We start from the raw sequence: 25793 nt of genomic DNA, 5'->3' as shown, positions 1-25793 counted from the left end.
AAATTCCAGGCGTACTACCCGAAAAGTGCGTAAACTAGTATTTGCGTGCATTATAGGCCATTCCAAGAAACCTTATTGCTATGAATATCTTGTTATCTAACAAACGAATTATTTATGTTAATATTTTTAGCACATATGTTAAATTAGGCCATTTTTCATTTAGAGGGGGTATATATATATAGCTATTTACATTTTAAGTTTGAAAAATTACCGTACAAAATTGAATGCAAAGATAAGATAAGATTTATTTATACAACCCTGTTTGGAAATGAACTCCTTTTACAATGAAATAAGACGCAAATAAGAACCTCAATTGTGTAGTGAATTTTTAGTTTAGTTCATTTATTATGCACCCCATACCCATCTTGTGGGCGGTAGTGGAAAGGGTTACAGAGGCACATAATGGGCTCAGGGACTGAACCCCACAATTCATTTAGCTAAGCAAGTTACAAAATTCAATATAAGTCATCACATCAACAATGGATTCGAGATCGACCTCAAGTACAGGTTCTAAATTAAGCAACTGACATATGTGGAGAGATAGTGTCACAAGTTATATGTTTGTCCTGCACACCGCCCCCCATCCAGTGGGCAGCGGTGGATAGGTTACAATCACTTAGTTACTACCTACAGTTAGCAAACTGGGGATATTTGGCTAAAATTTCTGGTAGCAGATCATTTTGAATGAATTTATGCATTTTGTTTTGATTAAAAGCTTAGGTAGTACAATGTACAGGTTGATTGACTGATAAAGATTAAGCCACCCAAGAGGTGGCATGGGCATGAATAGCCCGTAAGTGGTGGCCCTTTTGAGTCATTACCAGTATCAATAGATGATACTGGAGATCTGTGGAGGTGCGACTGCACCCTGCGTGACGGGAGATGTCTCCCGTGGTAAATCAGGTGAAATAAAGTTTAAAATATAGCAACTTGCGCTGGCCGGGAGCTGGCACCACCGCGCCGGGGGCTGGCAACACCGCGCCGGGATGTAAACAAACGCAGGTGTGTTGCTCGTGGTGGTCTTGACACTGACGCTGGTTGTATATAGTGGACTACAATCATACAACCCTTCCCTTTACTCAGCCACAACAGCAACGGTCGTTTCATAGACCCTCAGCAGTCGTAAATTAAATTCCATAAGGCTCAACGTGAAGAATTACAGGTTTTGGCTGTGGTCCGCCCTTGAGGAGCCGTGTCTGGAACATTTATCGCCTTTGATCTCATCGTAGTTATTTTTTGTTGTACTTATTTTAATTGGTTTATTTTTTAACCGTACACCTATCCTTCAGCGACGAGATAAAGTTAAGATTTACACAATAAGTTCAGGAAGTGCCTACATCTAAAACCTGAACAGCATTAAAAATTATGAAAGCATATGTCACACAAGCACGCACTATATTTAAAATAATTTTTTTTTATCTTATTTTCGTTAGGTTCAGTTAGGTTTGGCTGTGTTAGGTTAGGGTTGTTTAAAGAGTAGCAATGATGTAGACAGGTCAAACTTTTCTCAGGTCTTTGATACTACTCTTTTTAAGATTTGATAACTTTTTAATTATCCCGTTTGATTTTATGTCATAGATAATTGGTTACAAGGCATTAGTATTTTACCAAAATTTATGGTTTTGGGTTTGAAAACTTTTCTAACCCTTAGATAATTTCAAACATCAATTGACATACAAGACCCATAATTAGAACACTTAGAATATCTTTGGTACAGGGTGCATCATTGCTAACAAACATGTTTGTTAAAGTAATTGAGCAATTTTTTTAATTTACCATGAAATGTTAAAATTTCCTTAGATTTTGTATTAGGAAACTTTATGATTATACAGCTTATTATTTCTTTACATCAAAGTCTTATCTATAGATGAAGGATCATCCGGATGAGAGAGAACCTTGAAGCTTACCAGACCTTTCATAGTGAAGGAGTTCTCGCCAAGTGCCACCAAGTACATGTGGCAAGAAACTATGAACATGTCTGGGCTGTAGAAGCCATAATGGGACGTGGTGACAGGGGCAGACGGGGGCGTAGGAGAGGCTATGGCTCCACTGGGTTTGAGGAAGCTGTAAGTTCTTATATGTTCTAACTTTTCATAAAGATAATGTGACTTGCTACTTGAGGCACTTGTTACTTTCAGTTTATAAATACAGAATATAGTGATTTTTATGGAAGCATGATAGTCAATGCCACAAATAAGTACTGTACCTTGGTATCTAACACTGGTGTTGCTATGCTCTGACCTTTCAGTCCACCACAATACCATTTGGTGCTGTAATAACTATGGTCATAATCAATACAAGTATGAACATATTCACTATAAATGATATGATTTGCATGCAATGCCATATATTAAAACATAATTATGTCTTTTGAGTTTTCTCAACAATTGTTTGACTTACATATGATTTTGCTGTTCTTATGTGTTCTATTATAATTCATTGTAATTCATTGAATATATAATTATGTTCTCTGTGTTCTTATGGGTATACAGTATTATGTGCAGACAATCAGTCACAATAATGTGGCTGAAGATGTGAAGACTAAACCACACACCAAAAGATGAGGAGGAGACAACGTTTCGGTCCATCTTGGATCATTATCAAGTCGATTGTGATAATGATCAACTTGATAATGGTCCAGGACAGACTGAAACGTTGTCATCTCCTCATCTTCTGACGTGTGGTTTAGTCAGTATTGTTCTGTATTACTTACTAGTGAATAAGATAAAAAAAAGTTTTTGTTTAGCAAATTAAATTATTTTTAGGTACTGTACATGCATTCAGTCAATATACAGAACTTGAGAAACATTGTTCAGGTGTTCCAAATATGGTGGTCAGTAAAACATGCAATAGCAGCAGACATGTGCCGACACTTGACATCATACACCAGCAATTCTGATGTTTGTGTGTACACTCGGACATTATTTATAGACATGTCTTGCAATTGTATTTGAAACTTAGTTTACATCATTATTTTGATTCCTTAAATTTAGACACATAGTAAAAGGTAAGCATTAAAAATTATGAAAGCGTATGTCATAGTTTAAGCTCTTTTTCATCCTCGTTATATCTACAAATATGGATCAAAATGTAATGAGCTGATAGCTAGAGAGGAACATGTTTAAATGTTTCCAAATACTTATGCCATAATTAATTGTTTTGTTTACAATTTGCAGGGGGGTTACATGGCAGTTAAAATTGCTAAGCTACAGAATCAGTACAAGACCTCTGTCACAACAACTGTTGGTGAAGACAATCAAGGAGTATTTAAAGGTGTTGCAATCTTTGTGAATGGGTATACAGGTTTGTGATCAACACTTTGTTGTTATGCATATGTAATAGGTTAGAATTTAAGTGCAGTTACTATTCACAAGGTAGGTATTTAATACAAAATTTCAATTAATGCAAGAACTGGGTTTATGATCCATTTCTCTATTTTTACCTATATAACCTGTAGTTCAATACAGTATTCTCAAATTCACATATTTTTGTGGGACACGTGTAGTTAGTGTGGGTTGACATGTATTCACCTAGTATTCGTCTAGTTGTGCTTGCGGGGGTTGAGCTCTGCTCCTTCAGCCCGCCTCTCAACTGTCAATCAATCAACTGTTACTTACTACTAACTTTTTTTTTCCTCCCCCCCCTCCCCACCCCCCAGGAAGCAGCCCGTAACAGCTGTCTAACTCCCAGGTACCTATTTACTGCTAGGTAACAGGGCATCAGGGTGAAAGAAACTGCCCATTTGTCTCTGCTGGCACCTGGGAATCGAACCCGGGCCACAGGATTACGAGTCCCACTCACTGTCCACTCGGTTACTAGACCCCTATGGGTCTGCACAATCATTGATGTACAATGTGCTATGTGCACTATCATTGATATACAATGCTGTATATTTTAACTATTGATTTCCTGCAAGCCACAATTCAGTTTAAAATATCTTTTTCATATTAATTGTTATGTACTTAAATGAAATGTTAACATTCCTAGTTCATATATTTAGTATTCTACACCTTAAACTATTGCCATTTATCTTTTGATTCTGCATTTTCTTCCACATCTTTGTTTGATCCCTCAACATTTTTATCCCAAATGCAATAATATCATTTGCTTGACATAAAGTATTATGTATGACTATAAATGTCTAATATATAATGAAATTAGAGTATATAGTTTAGTGAGAAAATCCACAAAAGCCATGATGAGGATTCGAACCTATGCACTGGGTCATCAATCCCAGATGCACGTGCTAGACGACTTCGCCACGACATGATCAAAATAATTTTTTTTTATTTTCTTTTGACCATGTCGTGACGTAATCGTCTTGAGCATGCATCTGGGAATCTGGATTTTGTCGTTGATATATCACGATAATGTGATTCCTCTGTGTATATAATTTGATATTATACTTTAAACACTTTGCTAAGTGATTGAACCATTGATTTATGTACATATGTTGCTTTCTAATAAGAAACATTTTGTAGAACCAACAGCAGAAGAGTTGAAACGCATAATGATGACTAATGGCGGCACTTATCACCACTACTATTCTCGCAGTAACACCACCCACATCATCGCCAGTAACCTTCCAGATACTAAAATAAAGAACTTGAACACAAGTAAGATTGTAAGTCCAAAGTGGATTACAGAGTCACTGGAAGCTGGACATCTGCTGGACTACACTAAGTATATTCTCTACACTCATCAATCCACAAGTCAACCCAAACTGTCTTTTAAACCATCATCCTTAACAAAAGGCAAGGATGATTCAAGTATTGGAAATTTAGTCACAGTACGTAGCTCAGTAGAAAACACACTTGCAGGTAATGGCGCAGTCTGTCGAGAAATCAGCAAAGAGACATCATTGGTTGAGCCAGTGCACTTAGACACGGTATTAAGCAGTAGCAAAACAAACTCGTGTTTAACTACTCAAAATATGAGTAGTGATGAAAGGCATAAACATTCTAGTATGACTGCATTACATATTTCTAGCCCAACAAAAGATCACTTCTATGAGCACTGCAAACCCAGGATTTCTCTCTGAATTCTATAACAATTCAAGGCTTCACCATATCTCAACAATGGGAGCCATGTTTAAGCAATATATAAATGAGCTACAGAGTAAAGAGGAAGGTTTTCCTGGACGAAGAAATTTAATCGAGTGGATAAAAAATAAAAGTGGAGAAAATAATTTATCTAGTGTATATTCTGCTGAAGATTTTACAACAGGAAAAAATTCTGTGTCTGTTATAAAGAAAAGAAAAAGAACCTATTATGCATATTGACATGGACTGTTTCTTTGTGTCTGTGGGTCTCCGTAAGCATCCAGAGTTACGTGGCAAACCTCTAGCTGTGACACATGCACGGGGTAACCAGAGATCTCACGGACGAGAAGGAATGGATAGGCAGTATGAGTTTAACTACTATAAGGACCGAGCTAAAAAACGACTACAAAGAAAAATGCAGCCAATGGCTGCTGCCAAATCGGGAAAATTTGATGGAGAATTTGAATATTTTGATGACGAAAATAATGAGGTGAACCCGAGTACGGGCAGTGTAGTGGTTCCTGTGTCTAATACAAAGTTCTCAACAGTGACTTCAATTGATGATACAAGCTCGTTGTCAGAAATTGCATCATGTAGCTATGAAGCGCGTAAAGCTGGTGTGAAAAATGGCATGTTTCTTGGGCCAGCACTGAAGCTGTGTCCTGACCTTCAGACAATACCCTATGATTTTGATGGATACAAAGAAGTTTCATTCAAACTCTATGACATTGTTGCCAGGTAAGTTTAGTTAACATATACAATTTTGTTTTTCTCAGGTAGTTTTTTTCTGTTTTTCTAATTAAATTTATTTAATTAGTCAATTCTTTAGTTTATCACATGATATGCAAGTCTTTGAAGAGATGTACTATATTTTTTCATGTAACATTATTCACATACAGAATGTGGTTAATAATCCCTCCAAGCTGGAAAATTCCTGATTCCATTATTATTACTTCTTTCTATGTGAAGACTTCTTTTCTAATGTTTCATTGCATCAGCTTTTAACTTTTGAAACTGCAACCCTTATGTAGAGATTTCATTTAATGAATAAAAAATGTAGTATGCTTAAAAGGAGAACTTTCTTATTTGGGATTTATTTGTTCATAGTTTTGGCCATTTTCTCTTAACAAAACCACATTTCACTTTTTCATGGTTTTCATGGGACAATATTTTCTAGCATTTTATTCATGCATTTTATTCATTACTTAACAGGATTCCCAGTGCAGGACAGAAATAGTTTGGCCCATTTCCTTTACATGATGCCTCTGTTTACCTATCAGATAACTGTTAATGGTTTGTGGGGTTACGTACTGATATGGTAGGAAATGCAGCATGTAAAGAGTAGAGGTGCCATAGGCATAATCAGAGAACATTATAAACTTCAGAGATCCCAGGAAATATAAGAAATATTGGTGGAACAAAACTGGAAGTCTTCAAGAAAACTAGACAGTTTTCTGCCAGAAGTACCAGACCAACAGGGTTGTAGTGGATATGTAGGCATGCAGGCTGCTCAAAACAAAAGTCTGTTGGACCAAGTTCTCGTAAGTAAAGCCTGGCCCCAGACCTAGCTTGGAGTAAAAAAAACTCCAAGAACCCACTCAAGGTATGACCCAGGTTCCCAAGTTTGACAGCAGGAATTACACGTTATAAAAGACAACTGTGGCCACCACCCCCACTTATTCCCAATTAATAGCAAGTGCGTGCTGTATGGAGATTCCTTCTCTGTAAAAATTAAGTTATATTCATTACAAAGCAGAGTCAGGAATTTGAAAGGAAATGTTGTAAACTGAGGCTCTTATACTTAAAATTATTTAAAGAATAATTCTTCATTCCAGTTTTACGCATGATATAGAAGCGGTTAGCTGTGATGAAATGTATGTTGATTTAACGGAACTGCTTCAAACCTGCCAGGTCACACCTGAAGACTTTGCAACTTATCTTCGGGATAAAGTACAGGTATTATTTTTGTGGGGTCATTGTTCTTTTTAAGAACTTACACTCTGCAATTCCTGCAATTCCTGCAATAATATGTAATTTGACTCTGCTGTCATTGAATCATTGATAAGTCAGGAGATTTCTTAGGTACCAATCTCACAAGTACCTGGCATCCCTGCAGGATGTCATGTTGTATGACATGATGACCCAATCCTGTGTGTGTGCCTGGAACCATTGTTATCTGCTTTAGCCTAGTTTCAGGGTTGATTTCCCTGGTATTGATTGTCAGAGGCCATCGGCTTTCAGGGTTATCATCAACTCCCCCCCTCTTGAAGTTGATTAGTGTGTGCCTCTAACTGGTGTGGTTCAGTCTCCTGTTGAGTTATATCACTTCCTGACAGTGCCTCAGGATTTGGTCATGGGCCCATGTGTCTCTATATGCATGGCAAACTTTTCCAGTTATTTTTCCTGAACTTTGATACACATTTCAATTTCAATGTGTCGTCAACATTGTCTCCATTGAATGAGTCTGAGATGGCTCTGTCCAACAGATTTAGCTTAAAGTTGTAGAATAAGTGTGGCTTCCCTTTTCTCAGTCCATGATGTGATGGGTTGGTGTGTGGGTATATTCCTCTTGCTACTAGACTTAACTTCTGTGGGTTATTCCTTGAGTAGTTGGTCAGACTCCTGGTTGTTCAATGGCAGATTCCTTGAGGGCTGTCACTGAAGGCTTTTATCCTGTGTATCCCTTACTTCCCAAGTGTGTGTGGGGCTCTGGGCTTTGCACTTCCCATGCTGTTTGAGGCTCCTCCCAACTGACCTTCCCACTTTTGTGAGCCCTTCCCTCTGGGGCCCACAGTATCTCTTGGACTGTTTTTGTTTTTGCATTATTTTTGTGGACCTGCTTAGGGAGTGCCTTCCTCATCCTCAAGGTGCTGTCTCCTCTAGTGGATCAAACTTTGCAGTTACCCTGTGTCCTGGGCCCCCCCTACCCATTGAAAACTTAAGTTGTTAGGTTCTGGGCTGTAAGATATAGGTTGCTTGTGGGATATAGCTATTTTTGTGTATTCATACTATCACTTGTCCTGATCAGTGGCTTCCTAGCTGGGGTCCATGCTTTTGGTTGTTCTGGGACCCCTCTGTATTCCATTCCCAGATTCACTCAAAGCCAGGTAGCCTTAACAAATTGGCACCTTGTACTTCCACAATTCTTCCCCAAGTTAACCATTCCTCATAGAGAGAACATAATACTATATGGTATTATACTCATTCTTCTGGATTGTAGGTTGACCTGTGTGACTGTCTAGGAGGCTAGTATAAGCCTTAAGGATGCTTTTCTATATATTTTCACTGAATTCTTAGGCATATGGAAATTGGTATCACTGGCATGCTGATACCATGGTGATTTTCCAGATTCTGTGGTGCTCTATTCTTTGTTTTGCATCTGGGCTTCTTTAAATACCTGCCTAATTGTACTTTCTTAATCGTGCTTGATGGAGGTTGAGCTTCTGCTCTTTGGTCTCTCCTTTTCACCTTCATTTGACTGGTGTATAGTCGCCCATGCAAATGGAATTGTTATATCTACATTTGAAACTGTGTATAGAGTCTGCCTCTGTCTTCACTGCTTAGGGTATATTGTCTATTGACAGTTCTGACACCAAATGTCTTTTTGATGATGTGTGTAGGATTGTACTAATTTTAGACTCCATCAAAACAAGTATTCCAAAGTTAGTGATCTTACTGGGTGGTGTATTCTCGCTCTCAGTTCTTAAGCAGGGAAAACAATGGTATCCTCATCAAATATTTTTAGTTTATATGATTAGTGCTAGAATAATTTATGGATGGGCAATAGGGAGTTGCCATATTTCTTAAAAGGAGAAGTCTTCACTCAGAAGTGTCGAATGGTTTTCAAATTTATTCAGTAAACTTAACACTAATACATTGAGAGTTTCTTTATTCTAACTTGAAGTCATGCTACTCTAATCAGAACTGAGGGACAAGTGTTAGTCCAACTGAATGATACATGGCTCCCGAAGGCAGATCCTAACTTGACACATGGATGACTACCCAATTACTGAATACTGCTTCCTAATCACTGCAGCAATTTAAAGGAACACATGGAGCTGAGGTTTACATGTGGTATGCAAAATCATTAAATGCAATATCAGTCAAATATTTACTGTACATACTATACAATGTATGGCTAACACAGCACAACTCTCAGTTTGAAATGAAGTAAGTTCCATAGGCTGGTAATAATTAGGTTAATTCAAATTTACATAAGTAACAAAATGCATTGTATACTGGTGAACATAAATGTAAAGAAACGGTTATTCTTAAAACTGAAAGGTACAAGATCTTTAACGTAGGTGTTTAAGTAGGTATTTGCTTTCAAAGTAGTAATGCTTGGTAGGTTAGTCACAAAGGCGAGGGTACTCTTGTCGTGATTTTCTTTCAGGTCAGTAAAAAAATTGTATTTAAAACTTTTTGGAAACATTAACCTGTTTCACTTGTTGTCACTTCCTTCATAATGGCCCACTGAAATGTTTTTGTTTCAGTAAAGGAAGGTGGTGCTCTAGTGACCTAGGTCAGTGTTAATAAATTTGCATTGCATCAGGGTCATGGGGGAAGAGGGCTTGCATTATAACAGTGACTTTGTTTGCAATTTAACAGTAGCACAGATTTTATTATTATCCTACAGGCAGACACAGGTTGTCCATGCTCAGCTGGTATGGGACCCAACATGCTGGTGGCCCGCATGGCTACTCGACTAGCTAAACCCAATGGCCAGCACCTGGCAGATCCTGATGACTTGCCTTACTACATGAAGGATCAGAAGGTCTCTGGTCTACCAGGTAACTTTCTAACATGTAATTAAAGTACAGTACGTACTCTCTAAGCTCACTTATTTGGTGTATATGGGAAGGACTCCCCTCACTAGCTAAGCCAGACATCTGAATTGGCAAAATTCTTACAGGGAGTGCTCAAAAAGGACCGTATTTGCAATTTTTTTTGTACCACAACCAAGTGCTGTATGTATAATACAGTATTATACAATACTGTATAATTCAAATTTCCTCACACACACTATTCGTCAAAAATATAATTTAAAATAGAAAATTCTCCTTACCTTGTTGTAGTTCATCTTCTTGTTTGATGCTGTAGGTCTTGAAATGTGTAGTTCTTGAAAATTTACGTAACATAATCACTAGTTAACCGGATTCCAGTCCGGATATGCCGAAGTTTTTCAAGAAAATTATCCAGACTTGACTTAGACTCTGCCAGTCTGAGTTGTCTGGCCAAATCTCCAGTTATCCGGATTTCTGTCTGGATATGGAGTAGTTTGGCAGAAAATGATCTGGACAGAAATTATCCAGAAAATTACTTGATCACCCGGGCTATGACTCATTCATCAGGGCACGAGCAGCCACGTCTAACAGCCTGGTTGACCAGACAACTTACCAGAAAGCCTGGTCGGAGACTGGGCCGCAGGGATGCTGATCCCCAGAACCTCCACAAGGTAGGCACACGGTAGACGTGATCTTGGCCAGATGACCCAAATATTCAGTTCAGCAGACTTCAGATAACTGAACTCATACAGTACTTCCAAAGCAAAAAATGAACAAATGGTTAGCCTCACATTTAATTAATTAAAATAAAAATTCAGTATATGTAGTACAGTTCAGTACTTCCTCACTTTAGGCTGGTTCATTTTTAATGAATTATTATTGGATTTGGTTGGGTGTGGCTCACAGATAAGCTGTTTAAGTAGGGGGTTGAACAAGCGTGAGTGATACATGTGATGCATCATGTATATGTGATACATCTGAGCATGTATGTGTGTGTGTGTGCAGGGTGGGAGCATGCACTCACAGCTACGTTATCATTTATTCTTAAAATACTGGTATGCTAATTCCTTTGGTTCCCCTTTTTATGTTCATTTCATTTAAGGCAGTTGCAGCACCTAAAGTAATTAAACCCAACACTGAATTATATTGCAGATATCCCAGAAAGTTATCAAGGGTAGTGGAACATTCAGACAAGGTATTTTCAATTAATGAATGAAGTATGAACATTAGTCATTTTTTAATCTGTATGATGATTATAATTGTCATCATTGTTTAATACCATATTCTGTTGTTTATATTTATGAACAGTCTTTGTTCAGGTGTTGGCTGGTCCCTTGAAAGCCGTCTGCAAAGTGAAGGAATACAAACTTGTGGGGACTTGCAGGCTAAAACTCTTGGTCACTTGCAAGCTGCTTTTGGGGCACGAACAGGCCTGTCCCTATTTAACTACTGTCGAGGAATTGATGATCGTCCAGTAAAGAGTGAGCATGTGGTAAGTGCCTATTACCTGGAGTGTACCTGGAGAGGGTTCTGGGAGTACTTGTACTCCCCAAACTTGACCTGGGGCAAGGTTTGACCTGTGATAACTTGGTCCAACAGGCTGTTGCTTGGAGTGGCCCACAGGTTCACATATCCACTACTACCTGGCTGCTCTGTCACTTCTTACAGGAACTTACCTAATTGCTTCTTGAAAACCTTTATTCTGGCAATATTTCTTGTGCTTGATACCAGAGTATTAAACAGTTTTAGACCTCTGACATTCATACAGTGCCTTCTGTGCCTGTGGCACCACTACTCCTCTCTGATTTTATTCTGTATTTCCTTCCTTATCTTTCACTCCAGTATGTTGTTATATTACTGTTCAAATTTAGGACCTGGCCTAGTATCACCCATGTACATATTGCAGTAGTTGATACCTCTCTTGTTTCCTTTCCATAGGGTACATTTTGATACCTTTGAGACAGTTATGACTTTAAGTATAATAATAATCATGAGCTAATTTACCTAATTTGGTTAGCAGAAATAGGGATCTTGTTAATATAGGAATATATATTTTTCCAGAAGTTGTAATTTTTTGTTCAGCAATGCAGGGTATTTACCCAAGGGCCACCAGCTCCAATGGCCTCAATTGAGACAGGAAGCTGGTGGCTTGTCTAAGGTCCCACATTGTTCCTGTACAGTAGCATCCCAATTCTATGTGATGCAATTTTATGTTATCTGTGTCACAAGGTGTGACACAAGATAAGTCAGGCTCTACGCAACTGAATGAGTGTTTGTGAATAAATACTTGTGCTTGTGTCTGACCAGCAGAACCTGTTGTGCTTGTCAGTCAATTCAGACGATATGGGTATCTAGTCTCTATTACTCTGAATAAGCAAGATAATGATACATCTTTCATGAACAAAGATACTACCATTGGCCAAGTAGGATGTGGGACGAGTGGGGAAAGCACAGTGCTTCACCTTGGTGCAGACCCTTATGTTGCCCTTCCAAGTTACTAATTCTTGGTATACATATTTGGAGTTACATCATCATTTGGCCAATAAGTTGAACTATGTCCAAGATTACTTTAATGTTGGACCACTACTGGTTGCAGCTAGGCTAGGACAGGCATGCAAGCTGCTCACAGTAGTTATCAATGACATAAAATGCCTAGAACAATGGCACAAGATCTTTAGGAGAACTTACCAGATATAGGTCATGTCTGATCTCTACCTGGTCTTGCAGGGAGACCAGAGATTAGTAACATCAAAATTGATATGAAGTGATGCTAGTTTAGGTGGAGGATCTGTTTGTGTGATCGAGTTGACAAACGTTTGCAATATGAGGGAGAAAGGATTTCCTGAAACACCATGTGTTTAGCATACAAATTTATTCACTAAAATTAGAACACAAAACAAAAATGTATGTACAAATGGAAATTAGATAAATGTCTCTATGAGGTGTCTTAGGCAAATCTACTCACAGTATCATCTCTTGGTGGAGATATTCAGATGAAGTAATCAACCTAACCTTAACGCTGGTAATAATGACCTTCTCGAGCAATAACGGCTTCCTAACACCACTGCCATATGCAAAAGGATAATTTGGAGCTGGAAGTGTATACAGTATATGTAATTTGTAGATTGCATACAAGGAGAATGAGGCAGTGCAACCATGGAGTAACTTTGTAGATTGCATACAAGGAGAATAAGGCAGTGCAACCATGGAGTAACTTTGTAAACCACATATTTATGCTGTTCTTATACCTACAGAGAAAATCAGTTTCTGCTGAAGTGAATTACGGAATCCGGTTCACCTGCCAGAGTGATGCCGACAAGTTCATCAGAGAGTTGGCTGCTGAAGTGGAGAATAGACTTAATGCTATTAAACTGAAGGGCAAATGCATCACACTCAAGCTCAAGGTTAGTGAATGTAGGAGAGTTAGACATGCTTGATGGATGCTTACCAGTATTTGCTCTCTGGGTGGTTGGGTGTCTGATGGTGTGTAGAAGCTGAAGACTTCAAGAATACAAATTCTGTATTGACAAAAAGATGTAATGATTAAGTGATGATTAATTTATTATATATTTCAGTCTTGCTTTTCCTGATCATCCTATGGAGTTGACAATAGTATTAGGTTGATATACAATTAAATAGATACAGTAGACTAGTTGACTAACAAATTGAAAGACAGATAAAGATACATAATTTAACAGATATTTAGATTAACAGAGGTAAGCAGTTTGAAAAATAGATTGGTAGATAGAGGCCTGCTTAGTGCATTATGGTTCTAATTATTCCTACGACCACAAGAGCAACAATGCTCTCTCTCAGATGATGCCAGAGGTATCAATATCCAACACAACAAGGAGTAAGTTTGCAAATGCCCTTGTGTTCTTGTACTCAAACTGAGGCACACGTAGAGTACTCTTCAAGTACCTCGGTTACTTTGGCACACGTAGAGTACTCTTTGAGTATCTCAGTTACTTAGGCACACGTAGAGCACTTCTCGAGTACCTCGGTTACTGAGGCACGTGCAGGACACTCCTCGAGTACCTCGATTACCGAGGCACATGTCAGACACTCTTCGAGTACCGCGGTTACCGAGGCACATGTTGGACACTCCTCGAATACCTCAGTTACCAAGGCACATGTCAGACACTCCTCAGTTATCATAGATTGCCCATGAATAAATCATGTTATGCAACCTGACATTTAAGAGTTAAATCACTTTCTTTATTTAAAATGATTAGTGATGAATTCATACGCTAAACTATTTCCATATTATATTGATGCAGATGTATTGACAAATGTAGAGAATATTTTCAAAATAATTAGCAATGCATTTTTTATTTCAATTGTCAGATACGTGCAAAGGATGCCCCTGTAGAAACAGCAAAGTTTATGGGACATGGTGTTTGTGACAACATTACCAAGTCTGTCTCGGTAGCCTCTGCAACTTCTACTGCGGCTGTCATAGAAAGGTGAGAAATTGTTATTAACCCTTTGCTTTAATGCTGATTGTTCTGCATTAGCAAGATATCAAAGAATATTGATGTAATTTATAAATGTGTGTTTTTGGATATCAGTTTTTGGGATATTCATTTTTATTTTTGAGGTTGATCCATTAGATTTAGTTTAGAGGTACAACTTGGCTGTCTAGCCCCTAAGTAATATGGTATAGTTGTGTGTGTGTATGTTGCAACAGTTGGTCAGCTCAAAAATTAGCTTGTTTCACTGCATTAAACTTTAGTAGAACTTGGGTGCCAAAGATATGAATCTTAAAATTATTGTTTCATCTGTCATTTTCATAGTCATAACAAATTCAAAAGGTTTTATTGAAGAAATTAAAGCTGAATACAGTTATCTTGTTTTTATTTTGACAAATATCTGATGGTTAAGTTTGGAAAATACACAGCAACACTTTATACACTTCATAAACAAAATTGTGATTATTTTCTACAAAAAGTGGAGAGCAGTTCCAAGGCTTGAAAATATGAAGTGGCTTTGAGATTTGGCTTTTTCATTAATATTAACAGTCAAATATTTGTGTATTTTTTATCTAAAATTCTGGGATGTGGATGAATATTGTGGGCAGTAGTTATAATTGTCACCCTAATGCACATGTAGGACACTCCTTGTTTATTCTAGGTTTCTACCCTTGAATGATTCGTGTCCAAGACGAGGACATTTAGTGTGTCACTGGTCTCGTGCATCCCTCCAGTCCAGTTAGGACTGGAGGTTACAGCAGTATTTGGTGTTAGGGTATTATATAAAGAATTGTAGTATGTTAACTGGTTTATGTGGAAATGGGCATTTACTAAAGAAAGCATTCCACATGCATTCAGTATTTTGTAATGATTTTGCTTTGATGTATGATTGATTAGTTTAATTTTTCAGAGAGGCATTATCTTTACTTCACCAAGTGAAAGTTCCGCCACAGGACTTCAGGGGCGTTGGTATTCAGGTATGTAGTTTCTTCTTATATTTGTATTTCATTTAGAGTTAGTAACCTGATGGTTACAAACTACCACACAAAATTCTTTAAGTAAGACTCAGAGCAGAGGACAAATTCTCATAAGAATCTAATTTATTATTTTAATAATGAAATTATTTGTGGTTAAAACTCTATTTAATGTAAGATTTGGGAAATTATTTCCAAAGAGCTCTACCGTCCAGCCCAAGTGGTAGGGCACAACTGCAAGAAGATGGTTCTTAACTAAGCCTTTTAGACACCCTTATTTCTTTAAACTTGCTTCTAGGAGCAGTGTTCTGGTAAATTAGACTCTGCAACACATGTAAGTTCCACTGTCATGTTTATGCAGGATTGCTTCCATCTTATGCATATACCTGTATAGGCCTTTTGAGAGCGACAGAAGAACACACTCAAAATCAAACTTTTGAATTAGTGAAATGTTCCTCGATAAGTGTAGCTTTCTGCAACTTGTGAACTTTTCCTAACTATCCCTCTTTCCCTATGCTGTGAGGTTGTTCCTATTAGCTGGAATGCGTGTGAAGTGTGGTGAGGCATCAACTTGAGATAAATACAAGTAACACAATAAAAGTTTATAGATATTAAATAATTAAACATTTCAACATATTCCTAGTCCGTTCACTAAGTCATTCATAATGTGGGTCAACATATAGGATGATGGGTGCTATATTTATCTGTCATGCTTTATACAGTACTCAAGTGTCAACGATGTCAAAATATATAGTATCACGGTTGCTGTACACTAAAGCGTGAATCGTATAGCAAATGGACAAGTAATATTTTTATTTATAATATCTATCACTTATGACTGTATTATTCACCTGTTTTCTTCAGGCTGCTGCCTCCCCACCACATGAAAGTTGGCAACAGGTAAATGATGATAATGGAATGGCTGAATAATAATTTTATTCCTAAATGTTGCTTAACTGTAATGCCATTGGTAATAGTGCTAATGCTAATATAATGCTAATATAATTATATTAGCAATACATTATATATTAATATAATGCTAATGCCATTAATGGATATTAAGCTATTTGTAAAATTATTTAAAAAATATATGCAATGCATCAATATATTTGCACTGTGCTAGGTAATAATCTTCAAACAACTGAAATAATAAATTGGGTTTTTATTTTTGCCATATAGGTGTCACGTCTGGAGGGACACCAAGGACAGTCAGGTGGCTCTGGATCTTGTGGTGGATCTTCTATTAAAAGCTTTTTGTTAGCAGGCAAGAACTGTATCAAGAAAAAGGCCATTAACCCCAATACCAATCCACTTAATTCTTTAGAAACTAATCAATCACCATCTTTAGAAGAAAATGGGCTTTCACATATCAATATGAACACAAATAATAATGTGTGCTCAGTTGCACAGAGCTCCATGTTTCAATTTACGAAAGAAAAATGCTACTCAAAAAATGGTACGGCACAACCAGGACCAAGTATGGATCAGCCTGTACCAGCATCGTCAACAAGCAAAAGTGTGTCTGCACAGAAAAACAACATAGACCTAGAAGTTCTCATGGCTCTCCCTGATGACATGAGAGAGCAAGTAATAGCCGAGTATCGCCAGCAAGGCTACATCATCCCGTCAGTCGGTGATAGTGTTGAACATAAACCTGAGGTAATGGATGGTGAACCTAAACCAAGCACATCGGGCTATGTGGCTCCGGTTAAAAAATCTGGGAAACGAGAATCCGAAACTAGCACACACGGCTATGCAAAGATGTCCACGAATCAAGGGAAAGGTACTTCAAAATTAAATATTGGTAAATTAAATGGAGGAAATGATTTTGAAATTAGTAAGGAAAGTGAAGGCAGTACAAAGCAAGGAAACAAGAACTTCAATGGCACAGTCTCCAGTGATAACACAATTGCTAGAGAGAGAGCTGGTGAGAATACAGATGGTAAAAGTAACTCTTCAACAGTTTCAGAAGATGCACAAAATGAAGCATTAATTACCAGCTTTTCTCAGGTAGGTCTATAATACTGCACAGCTGAACTTGGCTCTAAACCCTTGTACTGTATTATAAATTCATAATATACTGTATTTTATTGGTTAACACGTTCACCCATACAATATCATTACAGGCTGTACTTCATTCCCACTTTCATGGCGTGTGAATATGGGTTGAAACCGTTCGTGAAATACTAATTTGATATAAAAAGTGTTAAAACAGAAAGAGAGCCTAGAGGTCATTAATAAATGCTGTAGGTAGTTTAAAAAAAAAAATCCTTGAATTAAACTAATGATTCCAAATTGAGGGTACTGTAGGTGGATACAAGTTTCCTTGAAGCCATACCTGAAGATCTGAGGGAAGAACTCCGCCAGGACTTTGAGCACAAAAAGCAAGCTGGAGCAATGGCATCATTATCACCAAATAAACAGCGGCCTCAAAGGACAGGTACTTTCTACTTGTTTTGTAACTGTAATTAGTCGGTTGTAATCATTTTAAGCTAAGGACTAAACTTATTATTTTAGTCAATTAACCAATCAATTATTATTTGTTAAAACACATAGTGGTTAAAATAATATACAAGGACTACTAAAGATTTATTTTTTTTAAATTCCCTGAGTTACACACATGAATTCAGGCAAGTCTTCACCCATGAACAAGTTGTTCAGTCATGGACGAGTCTTAATATAACAACTTGTGTAAAACAAAAAATAACATGGAATTTCATAAATATGCTAACATTGTTCTGCTTCTTAATAAGTAAGAGTAAAAAAATCATATCAGATTATATTCTCCCACTCTAGTAACATGGTGACTTGTATAATAATAAATAGTAGTGTAATTGTTTCCTTAGTTATTTTATTCAATGCATTAATGAGATAATATTATTGGCAGGACCAGCAGGTGATGGAGGTTCACTTGGGAAGAGGGAGAGCAGAGATCCTCACCAGGCAGGAGCAGGAGGACTGATGACCCTTATGCATCCCGGGTCACGACAGCAGCCGGCTCATCCACACACTGCCAGTCATGTAAAGATTTGGAATATTTGACTGCTTGTTAGACTATTTGTATTGGACATTTAGAGGGATTTAAAAAATAGATTGGTAATATTTTGATGACGGTGTCTGAACAGAATGGTTTCTGTTTCAGCTTTAATACTTATTTGGTCTAAGCAGCTGTATTATTATGCTAGTTCAGTACTAGGCAAGTACTAAGCTAAGCAAGTACTAAGCAACTTTTGCCAAACTTTACAGTTTGTACATTATTGTTTGCTAGGTGAAATGTGGAGATCAGTCATTGTTCACTACAAGGTGTTGATCAATTTCTAATGATGTTTTCGTACGACATTCTTCACCTTCATTCCATCGCTCACTTCATATATATGTTCATCATTACTACATGTCCACTTGTGTTAGGGTGTAATCATTAGTCAGGACAGTGAAGGACCATATACTTGTGACTAGTGGTACAATACTAAAGTCACAAGCAGCCTCACATGAATGCTAGGCAATGCCATTATGCCTATGGGCACTTTAGTATTCAAACACTAATGCTACATTTTAAAGCATAATATGTTGACTGAAGCCCTGTTCAGAACATCATATACAGTACAGTAAAATTTTGGCTAAGGTTTAGGGGTTTTGCATTGTATCATTATATATAATCCATTAAATGATCATATAAATATTTAATACATAATTATTTTCAGTCTGGAAATTCATCTACAAGGAAAGTTCCCTTGGCACCTGGTAAAAAGAGGAATAAACTGAACAAGGCCAAAATGCCAGGAGTCAACACATCGCCAAGAAAACGGTACCCTCTCCTGAGAACATCAGGGAGCCAGCTAACGCCAGAGAACACAAATGTAAACGAAGAGTCTGTTGCGTCGAGTACGCTGTCAACGTTAGGGGAAGGAAATTCAAAAGAAACAAGGGTTGATGCTGATAAGGATATTCCCAACCTTTGTGGAGTTGAGGAGGTAAGAAAATTCAACATGGGTAGTGTGATGAACATAATGTTCTGCTTTCATATTTACTTTCTACTTAACTTTTCATGGAAAATAAAGTTGACTATTTTATTAATGATATATTTTGTAGAGATTTAACCTATAAGTGTGGTTATCGTCATACTGGCAGACAGGTATAATATATTGATATTTTAACTATTATTGTTGGGTTTTTATACTAATGATGCTAATATGGATATAATTGATCTAAATAAATGTAATGGAGTTGTTTTGACCCGTGACAAAAATTCCTAGTATTTCAGGATTTACTTGCTGTGCAAATGTGTTTATCATGGCAAATGTTATTACAATACAGTAATAGTCATGGCATAAAATTCCATTATAATATGGAATGTGATATGTTTATTGATTGTTTATATTGTTTTCACAATAATATATGGTTCTAATGAGGTATACCATAAGAATAAAGGATCTACAGAAGGCCTATTGGCCCATACGAGGCAGCTATTTACACCCAACATAGGAACAGCGGCAACTGCAGAAGGTCCATTGTAAAGTTTGTAAACAAAACATGGAACATGAAATTTGTAACATGAAATATGGAACATGGAACAAAAAACATGGAACCTAAAATATGGTATGGGAAACATGAAATACAATACATGGAACATGAAATATGGAACATGGAAACATGAATCACGAAATTTGGATCGTGAAAATTAATATATGAAACATGTACCATGGAACACGAAACACAAAACATGGAACCTGAAATGTGAAACATGGAACAAAGAAACATGATACAAATACATATTGTAGACTTAATACATTATCCTTTTAATTAGTAATGCCCTCAATCCTTGTCTTTTGTAAGTTACATCTTTACTTACTATATATATAGATATATATATAACCTACCTTTCCTTCTGAAGATGTAATAATATACTAAAGTACTTAAGGAAATTCCTGTTTCAATTCTTCCTCAGTGGTCCGACATTGTCACATTTTTCATCACGTGTTAATTTTCGTGATTTACACACACATATATATAACCATATAAATCTAGTTATTCAACACAAATACAATAGTGAATGAACTAATAAATGTAAAAACAACTGCATAAACATCTAAGGTCAACATTGGAGTCCTCTGTTACATGCTGTTGTGAGAGCAAACCTCAGTGTCTGGTGCTGACAGATCCTGCTGGGTCTACCATCTACCAACCTTCTATCACTCGCCTTGTGCCATTTGGTTCCACAGAAATGTATTGTTTCTAGAGGTTTCTGTCATCCTGCCTTCTTCGGCTCGGGCAGAAATCTTTCTGTTCCTCCTTCAGGATCAGAAGCAGGACCCCTGCTTCCCTTATGGGCTCAGCCTCTTTCGAAGCTTGGGTCAGCTTCTGCTGTTTGGCTTAGGTGCAAAGTCCCCGATTCATCTTGGCTTACTGGCAACCTTCTCCTTTCCTTTGGGGCTTGGCACTGCTGCTGCTGAACCCAGATGCTTGAGTGGCAGGAAGTGAGTTCTGTCTGTTCATTGTTCTTGAGCTGTGCTTCATTTTCAATGCTTGAGAACTTTGTTTGCTCTGGTTCTACCCAAGGAAAACCAGAGCAAACTAGATCTGGTTCTATTTGTTTGTCTGTGTTGTTAGCTTTTAATAAACACAAAAGGGATAAGTGTTATGAAAGAGCTGTTGACATATTGGTAAATTTGTCTTCTAACATTGCCACTTGTAATTGATACACACATACTGTACCTGTATTGGTTTCCATTTCCTTGCTTACACAGCTTCTATAATTGCAGATGTCTGAAGTGAAGTCATTAATCCGTGAGTGGGTATCATCATGTTCACATCCGGAGGAAGAGGATGCTGAAATATTGGCATGCTTCTACACTAGCCTCATCAGTCACCATGATCTTGAAAAGCTAGATGTCCTTATGAAGTACCTTTACAGGTAAATAAGACATGTAGAAGTGTAGGTACCTTTTATTGTAGTGAAGAAATGGTTGAGGATGTTACATGTATGTGAACACTGTACAAAGAGCAACAGTGATCAGGAATGTGTGAAACCAGCTTGTTTGGATGGAATGAATAATTATTTTTATTATACAGTTCATGTGGAGTACCTTATAAAATATCTCATGAGTCTTATAAAATGGCTGCAATTCTAGTGTGGATGTTTGACTAGTACTGTACAATATGTGATGTATACTGGTTCTTTGTGACGCCATTTAATTAAGCAGCTACAGTCCAAGGGTACTCTACTGCAGTGGTTACCAACCGGTGCTCTGCGAGACAATTTTATTTGTGTACATATTGTATGTAACTGTATTTTCTTTAACTGTTATATTTAATGACATCAAATAGTTTGACTTTAATAAGCATCATTTTTTGTTTGGTGGGCCGTGATCCTTGAGCTGCGAAAGGTTGGCGACTGCTGCTCTACTGTACACCTGAACTGTACAGTAGAGCAACGGTCTTGCTTTTGGTAGGTTGGCGTTCAGTCCCTAATCGTTAAAGTGGCTGGGCACAATTCCTTTCTTCTATCCTATCCCAAATTCTTATCATCTCATCTCAATCAAGTCCTATATAGTTGTAATGGCTTTGGACTTTCTCCTGATAACTACCTTACCTCTATTATAAATAGCCAGGTGTAAATCTGAATACATTTAGGCTTTATATTATCTTTGACAAATTGAGCATTTTTCAGATTAAGAATTGACATGTAATTATTCATATTTCAGGCAAGTTCTTAGACGACAAAATGAATTTTGGGAGTCGGCATACAGAACTGTGGTTGGAATAGTTCAGGGTGCCATGCTGGAACACCACGATGTCAAGCTCAAGGTTCTTCATTTGTGACACATTGCACTGCATTTCCAATGTGATTAACAATTTTATAGTGATATATATATATAAGGTAATTTTAAATATCTTTTTATACAGTATTAGGAATTGTATTCTATTAGAAATTTTGTATTGCCAGTCAAATCACTGTTACTAATTTAATCCAAGAGTAAAGTGAGCCTCAGTATTGACATAGTAAGGTTGTATCGGTAGAACAGCATTACTGAAGCCAATTGCACTTCTGGTCAGACTCATGTGAGATATAAAATAAGTCCTTAGAATTAATTTTGGTAAGTTATTCCCTTTCCTAAATGTACATTGTGTTACAAATCATAAGAAACATATTTCGTTGCAGTAATTGTGGCATATTCATATAATTATTTCCAATATTCTCGTGAAAGACAGTATAATTCCGCCTAAAAATATCAATATGTAGTGTTACTGGGTTTATTTACTGATGACCGTACAATATTGATGGACATATTTAGGGAACAGGTTGCATGAACCGTTTTAACTTGCATGTCATGAATGACACACTACAGTATATGCCAGTAGAAACATGTGATATGTATTTGTCACACTTGCATGCTGAAGCCTTCAGCCTAAAAGCAGTACAGTATTATTTTGAACACTGTAACACTGTCGAAATATGCGCGTACTGTAATACACAACTACAGGTACCAGTACCGGGTAATTGCAATTCTTGATCCATTCCCTCTGACTTATTACTGTACTGTAATCCAATTGTGGTTATTTCATTAAATATATTTATATATGATTAAATTGGAAGACTTGTCGAGTTAATGTAAAAGGAAAAAAAATTACTATTGCCTTTAAATTTTGATAAGGAAAATAAAGGTTGCATTATGCACTTGCTCTTGCTGACCAGTAGTTGTTATTTTTGTTTCACATCAACTGTTAGCCTAGTCATTTCTAATATTTTATTCTAAATCAAATTAATGATAACATATTGTAGTAGCAAAACAATTACAATATATATGTATAGTGTGTCATTAAATAAACTTGCTACTGGCCGCTTCCATCATTTGTTTGTAGAGTACTGTGAACATTTCGTGTTTCGCTTTGTACATCATTCTAGTTATTACAAATATGTTAAAAAACTTTATTAATTAAAGCCAAAATACAAAAACTCTTCAATGATAATTCAACTAGAAAACTATAAGATTTTCAGTATGTACAGAACTGTACTACCACGTGTCTTTCCGGTGATGTCATAACTGTGTGTTTTAATGCTCACTCATAACCATCTCACTGCTATTAACTATCTCTCCATCATACTGTATCTATCTGCAGTAAATGTGATAACAATAATACAGTGATATGATAACAATAATATTTGAGAGAGTGATTAGGAGTCAGGTCACCAATTTCATGGAGACCAATGACCTTCACAACCCAGGCCTCTGAACCTTCTCCATCTTTGTCTTGTGCTTGACTAAATATGAACTTTATGCTGGAACTGCATACTCCAGGACTGGTGTGACTTAAGCAATAAACCGATTTCTTATGCAGTTCTTATGTTAGCCAACCTCGTATATGCCACTAATGATACTGTATCTATTTGATGTGGACTTCGAGTGACAGGCACGAGATGATATCAACCCATAGGTCCTTCTCACTCCATTTCATGAACAATTTCATCTCCCATTTGGTACCTTGGGTCCGGCCTTCTACTCCCGACGCCTAGTTTCATTATTTCACATTTACTTGAGTTCAACTTTAATAGCCATTTGTTGGCCCATTCGTTGGCCCATTCTTTCAGTTTGTCCAGGTCATCTTGTAACTTCTTGCTATTTTCTTTTGTTTTAATCCTCCTCATTACGTTTGCATCATCAGTAAACAATTAGAAGACTGTCTTTTCCCTCTGAATGATTATTTACATATGGGAAACAGGATAGTTCCAAGAACTGAACCCTGTAAGAGACTGTTAGCGATATCTCGCCACTCTGAGATCTCTTATTAACTTGCTATCTTATGTTGTTTAAATACTCCCTTATCCACTGGAGTACCTTCCCTGTCACTTCAATCTACTTCTCCAACCTATGGAGTACTGTATCAAAGGCTTTCTGACATTCAAAAAATATGCAATCTGCCCTGCCCATGTCTATCTTGTCTAAGTTTTAGTTGTCTGGTCGTAGAATTCTATTAAACTTGTAAGGCAAGATTTATCATCCCTGAGCCCGTGCTAGTAATTTTACAACGTTCCTTCTCCAGATGTTCTAAAAGTTTTTCACATAATCTTCTTGATCACCTTGCATGGTGTACAAGTTAGGAACATTGGCCTGTAGTTCAGTGCCACCTCTCTCTCTCCCCTTTATTGTATATAGAGACTACATTAACTATCATCCGACTTTCTGGTAGTTTTCCTGTTTCCAGTGACCATGATTTAATTACTGATCTTTCATGATCTTTCAGTGATCATAGTGATCATGATTAATGATCTTCCAATGATCATTAAAAATGTGTTAACTTATTTGTGTGTTTTATAATGGTTTCCTACACGAAATGTACATTTCGGTGTTAAAATTGTAATAATCCTATTTCTCTACCTACCCTGTGAAATTAGAAGTGTATAGGAGGAGTCTTTTTGTAAGGCTCATCGGAAACCATTCGTTTCCGATGAGCAGGTACCAACTGTAATCATAAACGGTCTTGCGGAGGGTCTGCCCTCATACTTGGACTAATAACCCCCATTCTCAGATTACAAGAACATGGTATATCTGGTTGAGATACTTTCAAGTCCATCATGGTTCATTCAGTAGTGTGAACACCTGAGGAGTTGAGGAATGTGTAAGTTTGATACCATCACATGCTTGAATATTATCTGCACTGCAGAGTGGGCCACACTTGTTACTTCCTTTAGAATTACTATAGATTTCCCTATACTGTAGTCTCCTTTGAAATGCTTGCTCACTTTGCCCTCCAAGATTCCGATGCATTAATTAATTTTATTGTATGTCATGATGGTGTGTAGTTGTTATTTCCATATGTATATATCAATATTTTAATAGTAATTAAGGCAGTATCTGTTGCATATGTTTGTTTTTTGGTTTCATGCAAATATGAGTATATAAATTTGTAAATATGTATATGTATGTTTGTGTTTTTGTGTACTGTATGTATGTATCTCCATGATTAGACAGCAGTGAGCCATTTAAAAAAATATTTTGTATACTCAGGGTGTGATAGTTAAGGATGAAGTGAAATGTTATGTTATGGACAGAAATTATAACACTTCTCTTAGGGAAGTTAATCAAACATGCATTTTATACTGCTGACGATCTTTAGTTGTCTTTAATGTCTTTATTTGTCTTTAGTTGATGGAATAAAATTAAATAAATTTATAGTCTGTGATATATTTCAAATATACGGTAATTCAAATTTGTACTTTATTAGATATTGATTTAAAACCCACATTTATGAGTTGTCATCCATTAACAGGTATAAGAAACGATTAAAAGTTTATATTGTATATTTTATGACCAGTTAGTTTTAATTACACCCATAAAATATAAATTGATCAGATAATTATCAGTCACTAGCACATATTTTATACAGTACAACCCATAAGGCAATATAAAACATTTTGCCACTTTAATTTTACTCCAACACCAGGTTATAGGTTATATAGGTTATCTTGAGATGATTTCGGGGCTTTAGTGTCCCCGCAGCCCGGTCCTCGACTAGGCCTCCACC

The 25793-nt window shown here is 36.9% G+C and overlaps 1 protein-coding gene across 1 annotated transcript; it reads left to right on the top strand.

Moving 5' to 3' along the window:
* The first annotated feature begins 585 nt into the window (after positions 1–585).
* On the top strand, positions 586–25579 carry LOC123770642 (DNA repair protein Rev1). The gene is given in 19 exon segments (XM_069305767.1): positions 586–1002; positions 1868–2066; positions 3177–3303; positions 4482–4950; positions 4990–5005; positions 5007–5266; positions 5268–5780; positions 6878–6998; positions 9679–9832; positions 11146–11318; positions 13081–13230; positions 14174–14292; positions 15209–15275; positions 16452–17282; positions 17583–17712; positions 18160–18293; positions 18974–19243; positions 21032–21183; positions 21974–25579. Coding segments are annotated over 18 exon segments (3987 nt in total). The 5' UTR covers positions 586–1002; positions 1868–1883; the 3' UTR covers positions 22092–25579.
* Positions 25580–25793: the final 214 nt, after the last annotated feature.

The sequence above is a fragment of the Procambarus clarkii genome, chromosome 56 (genome assembly GCF_040958095.1).
Source record: "Procambarus clarkii isolate CNS0578487 chromosome 56, FALCON_Pclarkii_2.0, whole genome shotgun sequence".
NCBI classification, from domain to species: Eukaryota; Metazoa; Arthropoda; class Malacostraca; order Decapoda; family Cambaridae; genus Procambarus; species Procambarus clarkii.
Note: the sequence above shows the minus strand (reverse complement) of the source record. Positions and strands in the feature narration are given on the sequence as shown.